Source organism: Erinaceus europaeus, chromosome X, assembly GCF_950295315.1.
Source record: "Erinaceus europaeus chromosome X, mEriEur2.1, whole genome shotgun sequence".
NCBI classification, from domain to species: Eukaryota; Metazoa; Chordata; class Mammalia; order Eulipotyphla; family Erinaceidae; genus Erinaceus; species Erinaceus europaeus.
This window is the reverse complement of record NC_080185.1, coordinates 82,460,188-82,474,800: the sequence shown is the minus strand read 5'-3', so window position 1 is coordinate 82,474,800 and position 14,613 is coordinate 82,460,188. Positions and strand designations below refer to the sequence as shown.

The 14,613-nt window shown below is 42.0% G+C and overlaps 1 protein-coding gene across 5 annotated transcripts in view; it reads right to left on the bottom strand.

Annotated features, from left to right (window-relative positions):
• Nucleotides 1-1,924: 1,924 nt before the first annotated feature.
• LAS1L (LAS1 like ribosome biogenesis factor) overlaps nt 1,925-14,613 on the bottom strand; it is a 37,430-nt gene continuing 24,741 nt past the window's right edge. For 2 of the 5 annotated variants that reach the window (XM_060183250.1, XM_016194266.2), the window contains 7 exons: nt 13,361-13,446; nt 12,953-13,003; nt 12,471-12,677; nt 11,902-12,049; nt 6,229-6,776; nt 4,084-4,234; nt 1,925-2,282 (listed from right to left, as the gene is read on the bottom strand). In XM_060183250.1, coding sequence (XP_060039233.1) covers nt 2,150-2,282; nt 4,084-4,234; nt 6,229-6,776; nt 11,902-12,049; nt 12,471-12,677; nt 12,953-13,003; nt 13,361-13,446 — 1,324 coding nt within the window. In that variant the 3' untranslated portion in view covers nt 1,925-2,149. The other 3 variants (XM_060183248.1, XM_060183249.1, XM_016194267.2) reach the window with 3 other exon arrangements.

The window sequence follows — 14,613 nt, the reverse complement described above, 5'->3', positions numbered from 1 at the left end:
CAATATTGATTTTTACTCTGAACCTTGACTAGAAATGAGTTCAGGTAGCCTGCTCTTCATCTTTAGATCAGTTATTGAGGGACAAATGAATGCATTTTTGTCATACTTTATATGGAGGTCCTGAGTTTAAGGCCCACTAGTGTTGGCATGAATCCTCATCACTCATAATACGAAATATAGTAAACTTTAGAGAGCACTTTCACAAATATCCTCCTTGCACAGATAAGAATCTGTGGCATGATTTGTCCATTGTTACTATCATTATATGGTGTGGCTTGCTTATTTCCTTTAGTTCATCTCAAACCTTGGTGTATGTCACAATTCAGGTGTTAGCTTTGTTAACCAGTTTGCTACCCAGTCTGATTTTGGTTTAATAATTTGCATTTCTTACAGTCTCCAGGTGAAACAGATTTCTTTAAGAATCATGCAAATCAACTTATTCTGAGCCCCACTTCCATTTAGAAATCCTATGCAAAGAGGCTCAGGCTATGTCACAGATCACCACTCCCCCCGCCACCTCATCTATAAATCAGAGTTGAGCAGTATTCTGGAAACACACACACACACACACACACACACACATAAAACAGAACAAGCTTTGAGTTACTCCCAGAGCAAACATATGCAAAATGCTTAAGTAGATTTGGGTTATATGCTCTTTGAGGGCTTCCTCAACTCTGACATTTCAGGATGCTAAAAAGACAAATTGTAGCATAAGGGGAAGAATTAGAGGACAAGTAATTTTTCATTAATCAGTTGCCTAATCTATGCCTAATACTTAGCTTAACAAAAGACAAGAAATCTTAACCCAGAAGGACTTCTGGGTTCAAAACCCCCTTTGATCATCTAGTAATACCTATGAACCAAGTCTTCAAAAAATTAATACATATACTCACAAAAAATTCAGGTTTTCTCTTGATTGGGGGGGGGAGGAGACTTCCCTAAGGAGTTCAAACTCAATTTAAAACCCTATATGAGAGTTTTTAACAACTTATTTATTGGATAGAGGTAGAGAAACAATAGGGAAGGGGAAGACAGAACTGCTTTGCCATACATAAAGCTTCCTCCCTGCAGGTGAGGACTGGGGGCTCACACACTGTAGCCCCTACTAAGTTCTTATATGACAGTTCTACTACATTCCTCCTGGTTATTTCCATAGCACACCCCTATCCTTATTTATATCATTCCTTGACTCAGTCATTTATGGGCTGGAATATCTTGCTTTCCCTAGTATGGGCTTAAACTTGACTCCACATATATACCCACTCTTTGATCCACCTACCACTCTCCCTGGTGAGGGGATGGGACGTGATTTGTGGCCAGGCTTGACCTCCATGTAATAAATAGCACACTAATAGATTATCATTATGATCAGTTAGAAAACTCAACACTGCTAAGAATGCATCTGAATCTTTTAGCAGCTTATGACTGACACAGAGAAGGCACTCTCAGTGTCTGAGGGAAAAGATATTTCTCTGGCTACAATGCCCCCTATAGTGAAGTTCACTGTGCTTTCTAGGCTAAGTAAGTCCAATAGGGACAAAGGTTTCTCTTTGGTTTTTAACTGCTTTCTGGTCCAGTGAATGCAAGCAGGAAGATGAGTAAGAATCCTGCTGGTACACAGGAAGGCCCAGGTCTTACTTTTGCTGAGAGGTTATGCTGGTTGGGCTCTGTAGTCAGCGCTGTCACTCTTCTGGCACCTAAGTTTTCAAGTGAGTTGTCCCCATGACATAGTTATGGGGAAAGAAATTATTTGAAGCAGATAGGAAGTATGAGAAGAGCCTGGTGTTGGCAACAAGCAGAGATCCAAAAGGCCTCAGGACTTAACTCCTACTCAAAGCCCTGTTATGATCCTACCTTCTCTGGAACATACAGAATAAAGTGAATGCTACATTGATCTACCCAGCATACACATCACCTCACGAACACTGAAACAACTGTCAGTTTATTGCTTTTCAAAACAAAACAATAAAGTCCAAAACATATTCAAAGGCCCACTATGGTAGAAAGCTAAGCTTGTGTGGCTGTGAGCTGTCTCCAGTTGATGTGGGCTGTCTTCCATGCTGTTTCAGGAAGCATCAGGTGCAAAAGTTGGGGCGGGGGGTTTGTTATTCCAGTAGGGTTGGATGAAGTTGTATCAGGAAGGACATTAGAAGAGCTGCAGGCCAGTTTTGAGCCCATGCAGCTGGCCCTGGTTCCAGAGAACACCCTCCAACTTACTGCTGCTACTTCTACTATTGCTGCAGTTGTCACTGGAAGTGCCGCAGCTCAGGCCCAGGGTACTGTGAAGAGAGGGTAGGGGTTAGTCAGGGAAAAAAGCAATTTTAGGCTCTGGAAAGCTTGGATGTGCTTAATGTATGTGTCTACAGGAAGGGCCTATCTTTCTGCCTGACTTTACAAAGACTAATAAATCTGAAACACTACTACAAATAGGTTCTAGGGGTGGTTCTTCCCTCCCTTCACCTAAGATAGGAAGGGGAGAATGGAATCTTTAAGCAGATCCCCGGTTACAGAACAGTGTAAAAGAGCTGTTTGGATTGAGATAAGAGAGGGAGATCCAAAGCCCTCCACAAAAAAGGAAATATTGAAAGTGACTGTTTTAACAGATCTTCCAGACTCCACAGCTTGGGTACCCTGAAGACTTTGAGTTGATCCCTCCCACCCTACCCCCCACAGAGCTGGTTAAGGGGCCCAAAGTCAGGCTTATAAAATTGCTTTAGAGAGATGATAGTCCTCTGCCTCCCTGGCCCTGTTCAGAGCACTCTGCATTCTCCTGCTTCCTGAAGGTCAAAAATCCTTCCAGGTAGGTAAGGGTGACAGCTGAGAAAAGCCATAAGGCAGATCCATGGTTGCACTACAGCAGCTGAAAAAAATTCTTAGAGATGATTTAGTCCTATCCCCTCCCATCACCCAACAGTTTACAAAATAACCAAGGCCAAGATATGCAAAGGAACTTAAATTAGGCACATATCCAAGTTAGGAGTGAAGCTGAGACAAAGAACAGGATGTATGAACATGACTACTATAGCAGAGGAAGTTTTCCTTACTAATACAGAGCATGTGGGAACTGAGCCAAATCAGTTTTCTTCTGAATTTAACAATCCCACCTACTCACACCTCACCCTCTATACTATCCATTGTGCTCAGTCAGCCTTACCCCAGGGGAGAGGAGATATCTATCTCTGCCTCTCTGCCTCTCTCTCTCTCTCTTTCTGTCTAACATGTGGGATACATCCCCAACTGCAAATTACCTGGCTTTTCCAACTGCCTCTTCTTTTCAAACTTGGTGCCTCCTGGGTACATGGTCAATGTCATGGCCTTGGGCCAGGCCTGCTGTTAGGACCTCTGTGTTCTACTGTCCTATCCCCAAACACCCAGAGGAAAAGGGGCTCATATTTTCAGTACTGGGAAGGTGACACAACAATATACTCAGGGGCCCATGGTGGGGGGTGGGTAGTCACAGAATTCTACTGGTCACAATGGCCCCACATTCTGGAATGAATGTACAGGCTTTCTGGATGAGTTTCTTTATGATACCAGCAGATCCCTTCAGTGAGGGCTACTTGGGTTCTGGATCCTTGGGACCCAAGAGCTCCCAAACCTGTAGCCCACATGTGAGTTTTGAGGGAGAGCATAGAACCCTGAACAGGCCTTATTATCATGACTGGACAGTGCGGGAACATCTAAAGATTGCTCTTTGCACCTTTTCTTCCCTTTTCTGGACCTCAGTTTTTTCCCTTAGGAATATGACAACATTGGATTAGAACATCTATATTCATTATCTTGTGTGTGCATGTGAGTGTGTGTGTGTGTGTGTGTCGGGATCTTAGAGAATTCCTTGAAACCTATGACCCTTGTTATATGCCCCCACCAGCAGCAGCAATCTGAGAGGAGAGCAAAGCCAAAATCTGACACCTCTAACCCCACCAGGACTGGGAATTCTGGGACTTCAGCTTATATTTCACCCATTTAGACCCTGTGGACATCTACCTACCCCATCAACCCCACTTTGCTTTCATGTGTTCCTCTCTCCCTTCAGTAGAAGGCAGAGAAAAGAGAAATCCTACTCTCATGGAGACTCACCCATTCTTGCACTTTAGGGGTTCCAGTCGTTGTTCTAATACAGGCTGATCCAAAAGATACATAGTATCATAATTCTCCAGCATTAGTTCAGCTGGGTCCTCAGTCTGACCTGGTACTTGACCTAAGGGAAAGGTGTCCCATCTCACATCTTCTGTAAGCAAAGGGAAAAGGCAAGAGTGAATTCTCAGATGCATAGCTGATTCTCAGATGTAAATTCAGGCCAACTTAGCCTGCCCACATAAGCACCGCATCATTTCATTGGGCATGTACCTCTTCCATACATTTCCATATACTTTTTATGGACCTTACCTTCTATGTATCCATACATACACATACTATAACACACGTACAATGCACATACAATACACATTTCTGTTCCCATCTACTTTTTGCCCTTCTCCAGACATGACCTCTACACAGAAATAAGACATCTGAACTTTCTTGTTTTTATTACTTACAAAAGCCCCTTTACAACCCCCCCACCAAATTCCTGACTGTTTTACAAGAATTCATGCTGTCTTGATCCCACAAATTGTCTTATGCATATAAAAGTATCTTCATACATGGGAACCACTGTCTGCTAATGACCTGACCATTGTCCTTCCCCATCACTAACATCCTCAATCCTGACTAGATCACTCTCCTTGCTTCTCTGGTTTGAGTCCTTGTAAAGGTACATTCAGTAACAACATAGGCATACATAGGACACAAACGCTGGATATGTGTCTTGCCAAATGTTTTCACACTGCTCCACATATTGCTGCTACTCTTCTCCCACACAGAGATACAATCTAGGCAACCCGTTCCTCTTCCAAGACACACATAACCATGTATGCTTATATGCATAGCTCATTTTATAACTACCTCTTTCACAGTACCTCCTTCTTCTTACATACATGATTCTGCCTGTGTTAATGACTCCCCCACCCCGCACCCTAGCACAGTTCTTTTTATCCTCAGAGATTCTGTCACTGTGCACTGATTTATCTACCATGTGCAGGTACCTATGCATTCACACAACATATTCCCAGAACCCAAGGACTTTATGTCCTAGCCTGGTTATACAGTATATTCACACAAGGGCAAAAGTTCTGCTTTTCCCCTTAAATTCCTTTGCTGCCTCCCCCTCTATTCTTAATCCCAACAATGCCTGCCCTACACACCACAAGAAGACATAGCTGTTTCCCTTCCTTTTTTCCCCTTCAACTCCATAACATGAATTCTGCCCTACATTTACCACTGCCTCCAATATATACACATACACATCAGGCAGTTCTTTCCTTTGGGGTTTCCCTTCCTTAACATTCCTACTTTCTAACCTAAATAGGTACTCAAATACCATTAAGAGGAACAGATTCATATTTCCCTACTTTCTTTTTTTATGGTTCTCTATACCCGTTCCTGATTTTGTCTAACTTGATTGCTCATCTAAAAACAAAACATTCATCATTCCTTCTCACTATGCTTTTCACATCCAATTGCTTATTTAATATCCCTGGGTTTCCTTATTTCTCATTAACACCACAAAGTCCTCTCATCACCACCTAGCCCTCATGAATATAGACACATTCACAAATACACAGAAAGCATTTCTTGGGGATGGGTGATGGTGCACGTGGTTAAGCACACACGTTACAGTGTGAGGACCCAAGTTCAAGCTCCTAGTTCCCCACATATGGGGGAAAGCTTCAAAAATGGCGAAGCAATGCTACAATTATCTTTCTCTTTCCCTATCTACCCCCCTTCCCTCTCAATTTCTGTCTCCAGCCAATAAGTAAGTAAGTAAATAAATAAATAAATACTTGGAGGGCACAAAGGCACTTCTGTATCCCTGTATCTGGATCACTGTATATGCAAGAAATGCTGTGTCTACATATCTATATATCTCTATCTCTAGACTATGTCTTACTATCCACTGTCTATGTTCACATCAACTCTCCTGCATATATTTTCAGGATGATGCAGCTAGGAATGTGACAGTACTTAGATCTCCAGGATTCATAAATCTCATAGTAAGCACTAGAGAAGCCAGAATCTTAGGCTTGCCTCCCATGGTTACCTCCTGTGAACATTTCTTTTTCTGGGGTGGAGGAAAGCCTCAAGAGAAGATTAGTATAAGGACAAATTGTTTATAGGATGACTTACCTGAGCTTACTTGCCATGCAGAACCCTGCAAAGCTCCTCTTTTCAGGGCCAAGAGCCTGGCATTCTCAACAGGGGAGCACTCTTCCCCCATAGAGAAATGCCCCATTTCTATTATGTCTTCATCATCATCATCATCATCATAATCATAATCATCATAATCGTCGTCATCGTCATAGTCATCCTCCTCCTCCACTTCCTCCTCCTCTTCCTCCTCCTCTTCCTCCCACTGCTGCTGAACATCATTTTTCTCCTCCTCTTCTTCCTGATATTCTAAAGCATCTTTCTCCTCTTCAACATCTGCTATAACAGCATTAAGGCTGTTTTGCACCTCCTGCTGCTGTGCTTCTCCTTCAGGATCAGAGCTGGAAACAGCTGGTTTGAGGTTCCAGAACAGTCTTTCTAGTGTGTATGGAGACTTCTCAATGGGGGAATTTGCTGAGCCCTCTTGCACCATGTTGTTTTCTCCACTCTGGGTATAAATTGAACAGATACGTAGCAGTTTCTCCTGCTCTTCATCTGGCAGAACCTGTCCTGTTGCTTTGAAGATGCTGAGCAAAGGGAGGGATGGAATAGGAAAAACTCAAAAATATCAAATCACTTCATACCCTATCACCTCAGCATTTACACTAGGTTGCTGAACTTGCAGATCTGCCAAAAAAAAGGCAGTGTGATAAGAGTAGACAAAACAGAGAAAGAATAGTTCCATGAATCCAGAACAAATTCTATGATCCATCTCTGGCTCATTCCAATTCTCAGTAAAATGAGAAAAATAATGGCAGCTGACCTAAAGGTTTTTGGACTAAATAAAATAATTCACATAGAAAATATGACAGTGTTTGGTAGATAGTGGCTATGTAATAAATGTCGGTATTGAAACGCTATGCAATAAATGTCAGTATTGAAACACTGTGTAGAAACACATAACAATCAACAGGACTATAAGCAGGACATGAGAATGGTAGCTCTCACTTTCTTATGGTCTACAATCTGTTCTGAGCTCCAAAAATATGCATAGAAGTATGTTGGGTTGCTTTTGAATAGAACACAATATGGGACTCCTTCCAGAAGGAAAAAAAAAAAAAAACTGTAGTCCAGCTTGGAGTGGAAAAGAAAGAAGACAAAGAAAGCCATCAAAATAGCTCACTTAGTGTGCTGCTTTGCCATGTATGTGAACTTAAGTTATAACCTGGCCCCCACACACTGAAGGAAGTTTAGGTGCTGTGATCACTTTCACTCATTCTATCTCTGTCTCTCTATAAAAGGGGGGAAGGAAGGAAGAAAGGGGTATAACTCATAGACAAAGCAGGATGTTGGAGGGAGGCTATGTGAGCATTTAGGATCTCATGACTACAGGGCTAGGAGTAGGCAGAGAGTACAAGGTCAGGAGAGATCAAAGGAGAGCTTCATGCAGACACAAGAGCTAGCACAATGTCTGTATGTATGTGTTGAGAGGAACCTGTTTTGAGGCAAAATAATTTCCTAAAGAGCTGTGGGAAGAAGCAGTGATGAAAGCTGTGTTTCTGAAGATCATATTGCCTTTTTGTAAGATGGAAACATGGAGGACAGCTTAGATAGGGCAGCCTAGAGAGAAGTCAATAACAATAAAAGCAGGCCACTGACAGTGGAGATGAAAAAAAGCTATAAAGGTCAGACAGGTAAGAAAGCTTGGCTTGGTGCTCAAGGATGATATTACACACATATAGCAAACAACCTACTGGGAAGGATTAATCCTGGGGAGGAAGCTGGTGAGCACCCCTTGCTAAGTCTCACTTAGAACCAGGCACTTAGGAGGCACATGGTCACTGCTGGAAATAGGCACTGGGTGTACTGGGCACATTGAGTTTGAATTACTTAGTGAGCTGTTCTCTCTGGGACCTTGGACACACTGACCACATATGTGTGATCTTGGGTCACTGAGAGCAGGGCTGAAGGCTGAAGGCTGTTGGGAGACCTTTTCTGTAGTGTTGAGAGTCTTAAACTGAGTTGATATCTTCTGGGTGGAGGAAACTCTTGTGATATTTCCTGCTTTACCAGAGGAATGCAAGAAAAAAATCTCTCTGACTGTGGTATATGATCAATACTACTGAAAAAAATGCTTCTTGGCATTTGATATTGGCAAGATCCTATATCACCACTTCTTTAAAATTTATTTTATTTATTTATTCCCTTTTGTTGCCCTTGTTGTTTCATTGTTGTAGTTATTGATGTCACCGTTGTTGGATAGGACAGAGAGAAATGGAGAGAGGAGGGGAAGACAGAGAGGAGGAGAGAAAGATAGACACCTGCAGACCTGCTTCACCGCCTGTGAAGCGACTCCCCTGCAGGTGGGGAGCCGGGGTTCGAACCAGGATCCTTATGCCGGTCCTTGTGCTTTTTGCCACCTGCGCTTAACCCACTGTGCTACAGCCCGACTCCCCACTTTTTTTTTAACCAGAGGATTGCTCAGCTCTGGTTTTTGGTGATTATGGGGATTGAACCTGGGACTTTGAAGCCTCAGGTATGACATTGTATAATCATTATGCTTCCTATTCATCCCCTCAATCACTTTTTATTATACTACCTATCTGCTATCACAAAATACCTAGTGTGATCATTGAGCTGCAGAGGTTATGCAAGTTAAAAGGCATGTCCTGGGGCTAACCAACACTGCACTCAGTAGAGCTCCCACATTATCATGGATGAGGATCCAAGTTCCAGTTCCTGGCTCCCACTTGCAGCAGGACAGCATCATGAATGGTAAAGCAATACTACAGGTTTCCCACCCCTCCATCTTCCTTCTCTATTTCTCTGTCTCTCTCTCTCTCTATATATATATATAGATAGATAGACAGCTATAGATATACACACACATATATAAATATCAGGAGCAATGGGTTCAGAGTGTAAACATTAAGCCCCAGCAATAACCCCGGTGACAACAATAAAATAAAAATAAACAAATTCCCTTCCTTCAGTGTTTTGGGTCACAAGTTGGCACTAAGAATGTTACAGGTAAGCTTGGTGGAAAGAAGGTGGATTTCAGACACACAAGACCTCTGCTGAAATCCTTGTTCCATCATCAGAAAACTCATTAGCAAACTGTGTGACCACTGGTTAAGTCGTTTCACTCCTCAAAGCCTCAATGTTTTGCTGTGTCAAATAAAATGAAATAACTTCTACAAACACTACATTACCATACCACCATTACTAGTAGTATCTTTTTTTCCCTTTTTGTTAATATTTATTTATTCATTCCCTTTTGTTACCCTTGTTTTTTATTGTTGTAACTATTATTGATGTCATTGTTGGTGGCTAGGACAGAGAGAAATTGAGAGAGGAGAAGACAGAGACAGGGAGACCTGTTTCACTGCTTGTAAAGTGACTGCCCTACAGGTGGGGGACCATGCACTTTGCGTCACCTGCGCTTAATCCGCTGCACTACTGCCCGTCTCCCCCAGTAGTATCTTATTTTTCCTTGTAGGAAAAACAAAAGTCAAGTTTTGTATGACCCTAATAATACACACTTTTTCACAATAGTGTTATTTACCAGAATGCTGTAAAAGGGGCTCTGAGAAAGGAAAACATATCTAGAATCTGCCCTTTCTTTGACTTACAGACTTGCGACCAACTTGGAGAATAATACCTAGGGGACCTCATTTCTCAATCTGTATAATGGAGTAATCAGAGGACTAAAGTCACAAATTATTTGGGATAAGGCAAGATCTGTGCACAAGAAATCATATCCAAGTGAGCCATTGTTACTACTGGCATGCTATGTCCCTTTAGTGTGCTTAGGACTAGGAGAAGATCTCTCTAATGCCAGTATTTTCCACTCTTTCTGACCTTAGGATTACAAACTACCTTGAAGGCCATCTATGCATATATCCTAATACTGTTATTTCCAACAACCCCTCACCCCCCCCAAACAATACTTATGCTAAGGTGCCTCTAGACTATAAAACTTATATATATATGATTTTTTTTTTTACTAGCTCAAAAATATCCTCTCTTATATAGCTCAAACCACTTGGGCTTTTTTGTTCATGTGTCTTGTTTTTTTTGGATCTTCCCTTTAGTTTCCCATATCATTTCTAATTTGCAAATACTTGTGGAGAATTGTATATTTAGTTCCCACCTTCTACAAAGCTACTTCTTTCTTCAGGATATCAAAACAGTTTTGATAGTGAATACCAAACTGTATCATCTGGACTAAGAGGGTAAAGAAAAAATTTCGAGGTAATTAAGTATAGATGATTCTTTTGAGATATTTTATTGTTCCTGTTTATTAAATATTTTTATCCCATATCATTTTTCAACTGCCTTTCAACCACCAAGTTTCAGATGCTATTATGATTCCATCATCAACTCCATGGGCGGACAACCTTATCAATATGTCCTAGAACATTACCTCTTCAGAGCCCTGCACCAGTAGGGAAAGATAGAAACAGGCTGGTGGTAAGAATCAACCTTCCAACACCCAGGTCAAGTGGAGAAGCAATTACAGAACCCCAAGAATGTTGGTCCATATTTCCAGAGGGGGAGAACTACTAGAGAAAGATCACTAGAGGGCTCTGAATTCCAATTCCATCACGACCCAGAGAGAAAGGAGGAAGAAAAAGAAAGACAGTGAGAAGTAGTAATAGGTGTAGGTATGACTTAGAAAGGAAGAGAAGGCAGGGCCGTAGAAAAAAAATGGACAAAAATACATTTAGACAAATCATTATAGAAATAATAGTTTGGAAATGACTTCTGTATCCAATGGAGGGAATAGGGACACAGAAGTCTGGTAGTGGGAACAGTGTGGAATTGTACCCCTTGTCATTTTGTAAACCAATATCAAATTAAAAAAAAAGGAAGAGAACTGGATGCAAAAGTGGCTCAAGGTTATGAATGACAGAGAATGTATTTATAGAAGAGAATACAATATTCAATTTAACATAACACCCAAGGTAAAACATCAATCTTTAGATCAAGCCAAGAAGTCTAAACAAATAACAAGCAGCCTAAAATAATCAAGAAGATGACTGAATGCTTATGAGTGGTATACTTTAGAAAGGCAATGAGAAGATAGGAAAGAATTTAGTCAGGAGGCAGGGTCCCCTGAAAAAATAACAGCTACCATTTATTGGTACACTTACTTTGCACATGCCAATAAGTTAAGCACTCTTAGGGAACTATATTATTATTATTATTTTGCCACCAAGGTTATTGCTGTGCTGGCAACTATGAATCTACTGCTCCTGGTGGCCATTTTTCATTTTATTGAACAGGACAGAAAGAAATTGAGAGAAGAAGGAAGATAGACAGGGAAAGAGAAAGATAAAACACAGACCTGCTTCAATGCTTGTTAAGCATCCCCCCCTGCAGGTGTGGAGCCAGGGGCTCAAACCAGGATCCTTTTGCAGGTTCTTATGCTTCATACTATGTGTACTCAGGTACCAGGTATATCAGTCGTCCCAGAAACTGTGTTATTCTATGCTGAACTAAGTTCAACCAGATTTTAAGCTTTATGATCTTAGGCATGAATAACCTATTACTCCTCTCGATGGCACTCCCACCTACCACGTAGGTAGGTAGATAGATAAGATAGATAGATAAGATAGATAGATGATAGACAGATATAGGTAGGTAGATAGCACAAACATCCCTGTAAGAATCTCACCCTCTTTATCAGATAAAATTCAAGAGACTTACAGCTGAAGGAGTTGGGGGCTAGCCCAACAAGGTGAACTCAAACAAGACTCAACCACACTGGACCAGTCAAGTGAAGTGGAGCAGCTGAATAGCCTCCAGTTCTTTCTTGTCTCCCATTGACTTGCAGAAAATCTTCGAGCATTCCGTCCTGAGAGAAAAGAGGATTTGAGAAAAAAACAGTAAGCTCCCCTCCCAACCTTTCACCTTGTATAGCTTGTATTTGTCCTTTCCCATAACTATCTTATAACTCCTAAATGTTTAAAACATTCAGGGCCCTTTGCCCCAGCCCTTAGCTAACTCTAAGGAGAAAAACAGGGAAATATGTCCACTGTTGCCACTGGGATTTCTTAGACAAATCTAAATATTTTAAAAAGGGAGGTGTCCATCTTTTGGTTGTAAAATTCATGACAAATTTTTGCATAGAAAAACAGAGAAAATATATCACGATTCTTCCAACAACCAAATAGTTTTACTTAGCTGAAAGGACAGTGGTAAATGCTTCTGCTTAGACTATATTAGATCCTGGGGGTTTGGAGGGGGTGGGGGCAGGCAGGGCTAGTTTCCCTCACCAATCTTTGTGTTAGCCACGATCAGCTCAATGGTCCATCTGAGGATGTAGTTAGGTCGGATCCCACTGTCACCCAAGGTTGGTAGCTCAGAAAACATCCTCTCCAGTAGTGCCTGCGTGAAGGTCTGGGAGTGCAGGCCCCTGAGTAGGGGCTGCCAGAACTGAGAGAAGGGCTTTGGCACCACGACATCACTCAAGTCCATGTTCTCTGGTTTGTGAGGACACCCATTGTCAGAGAAAAGGGAAGTGGGAGGAGGGAAGTTAAGAAGAGATGGGGAAAGAGTAAAATAGGGAGGAAAGGGGGTAAAGGGAACAAGAGAAGTCCCACCAATAGCAATAACAGAGTTGCCACCACAGAACAGGAGGAAAGAGGAGAGTAGAACATTGAGGGGAAAAAGCAGTTAGTGTATGACAACCAACAATGGACTCAAAATAGTATAAAAGAAAACTCTGGTTCTAGCTTTGATATTGTTGATAACTCACTTTGTGATTTTTGGCCAGTATTTTCCCCTCTCTGGACCTCAGTCTGCCCATCTGTAACATGAGGATGTTGGACTAGAAGACCTCAGAAGGACCTTCCAGTTCTGCTGTTCTAGCTCTCTAGCAAATGGCTAAATCACAGTTAGCACAGAACAATGATAACATTAAGACTTTCCCCACCACTCCCCACACACCCTATTCCACCCAAGTCCAGGAAACAAGAATAACCCAGCAACTGCTATCAATGGGGCTATCATGTTCTGCTCAGCAGAGAAGGAAATCTGAAGTCTATGGAAATGACAGGAAATAGTCTTCCCAAGACCTCAAACCCCAGCCAGGGACAACCAAAATACCCTTGGTATTCCTGCCCAGAAAACAGGCTAAGGTTGCAGTGAACTCCCAAGACCCTACCTTCATAATCTATTTGCAAAGCAGCCAACTGCTCAAATGTGGGGATAAGAAAGCCGTCATCCAGAAAAGCATCCAGCACAGCATCCCTGAAGCAAGAGGACAGTTAATTAAGCAAACTAAATCAGGCAGAGTATTCTCTTCTGCTCCCTAAACTCAAGCTCAAATGGTCAAAGCATTGGGGGCAGGGTTAGGTGGACTGGGGGGCTCTAGAAACAGGGGGCTGGGGTGGGGATAAGGCAGTGACAGTTGAATTTCAATATCAGTCTCCTGGTCTGAGGGCTGGGACAGACACCAGGACCAGTGGGCTTAGAATGAGTACTTACCAAACATATGCTAATTTAAGGCTCATAATGAGGGCCACAGTGGCTGAATAAAGCAAAAACACAAAGACCCAGGCTCTAAGAGAAATAAAAAACCTGGGGACAGAGGGTCATGGGCTTTTAGACTTCAGTTCTTGCTCAGTCCTTCTGCTTCTTGGTCTCCCACCCTTCTCCTTAATTGCTCTTTCAGATTCTAGAAGTGGAAACTCAATTGTTGGACCAAATATATTTTCACATCTCCAGAATCCAGAACAGATAGAAGTTGAAAGTCTAGGTTACTACAGTATCCCCATTTCCCCATCTAGAATACCCAACTGTTTTCTCCAGACCTCAGAGAGGTTCTAACTGACTAAGTCTAGAGTGGATTATAAGAGATCCCAGGGTGTCTCAATGCCAAGAGGACTGTCATATTCAGATACCTTCCTGCACTAGGCTTAAGGAAGAAAGAAAAGCTGTTGTTCCATCCATACATTCATCCCTTATCTCCTCAGGTCATTATACAAGTACTTATAGAGTACTTAAAGCATCCAGCTAGCTGCCTGTACAACACTACCAGGTAAACACTAGAGCAAAAGGATAGTTTTCCTACTGCTGGTGGGTTCACCACTACTACCTCTTTTTCTGAAGGATGCAGACAAAAAGCCCAGGCTGTGAATGTACTGATATAATACATTTGGATCTAGTAGCATCCTGGAATAAAGGAAATGATAAGGACAATTTCAGCCTGCATGATAAAATTCCACCCAGGCCCTTTCTACCAGCCACACTACCTTCCTAAACTCTTTCATTGGAGATTCCATCCAGCCTCTCCTTGGCTGGGAAGGTCTACCATTGCCAACAAGGTTTTGGGAGATGGGCAATCCCCCAAAGTCCTTTTCAGATGAATTTAGGAAACAAGCTCCCAATAGCTAGGGAAGAAAATAATGGATATTG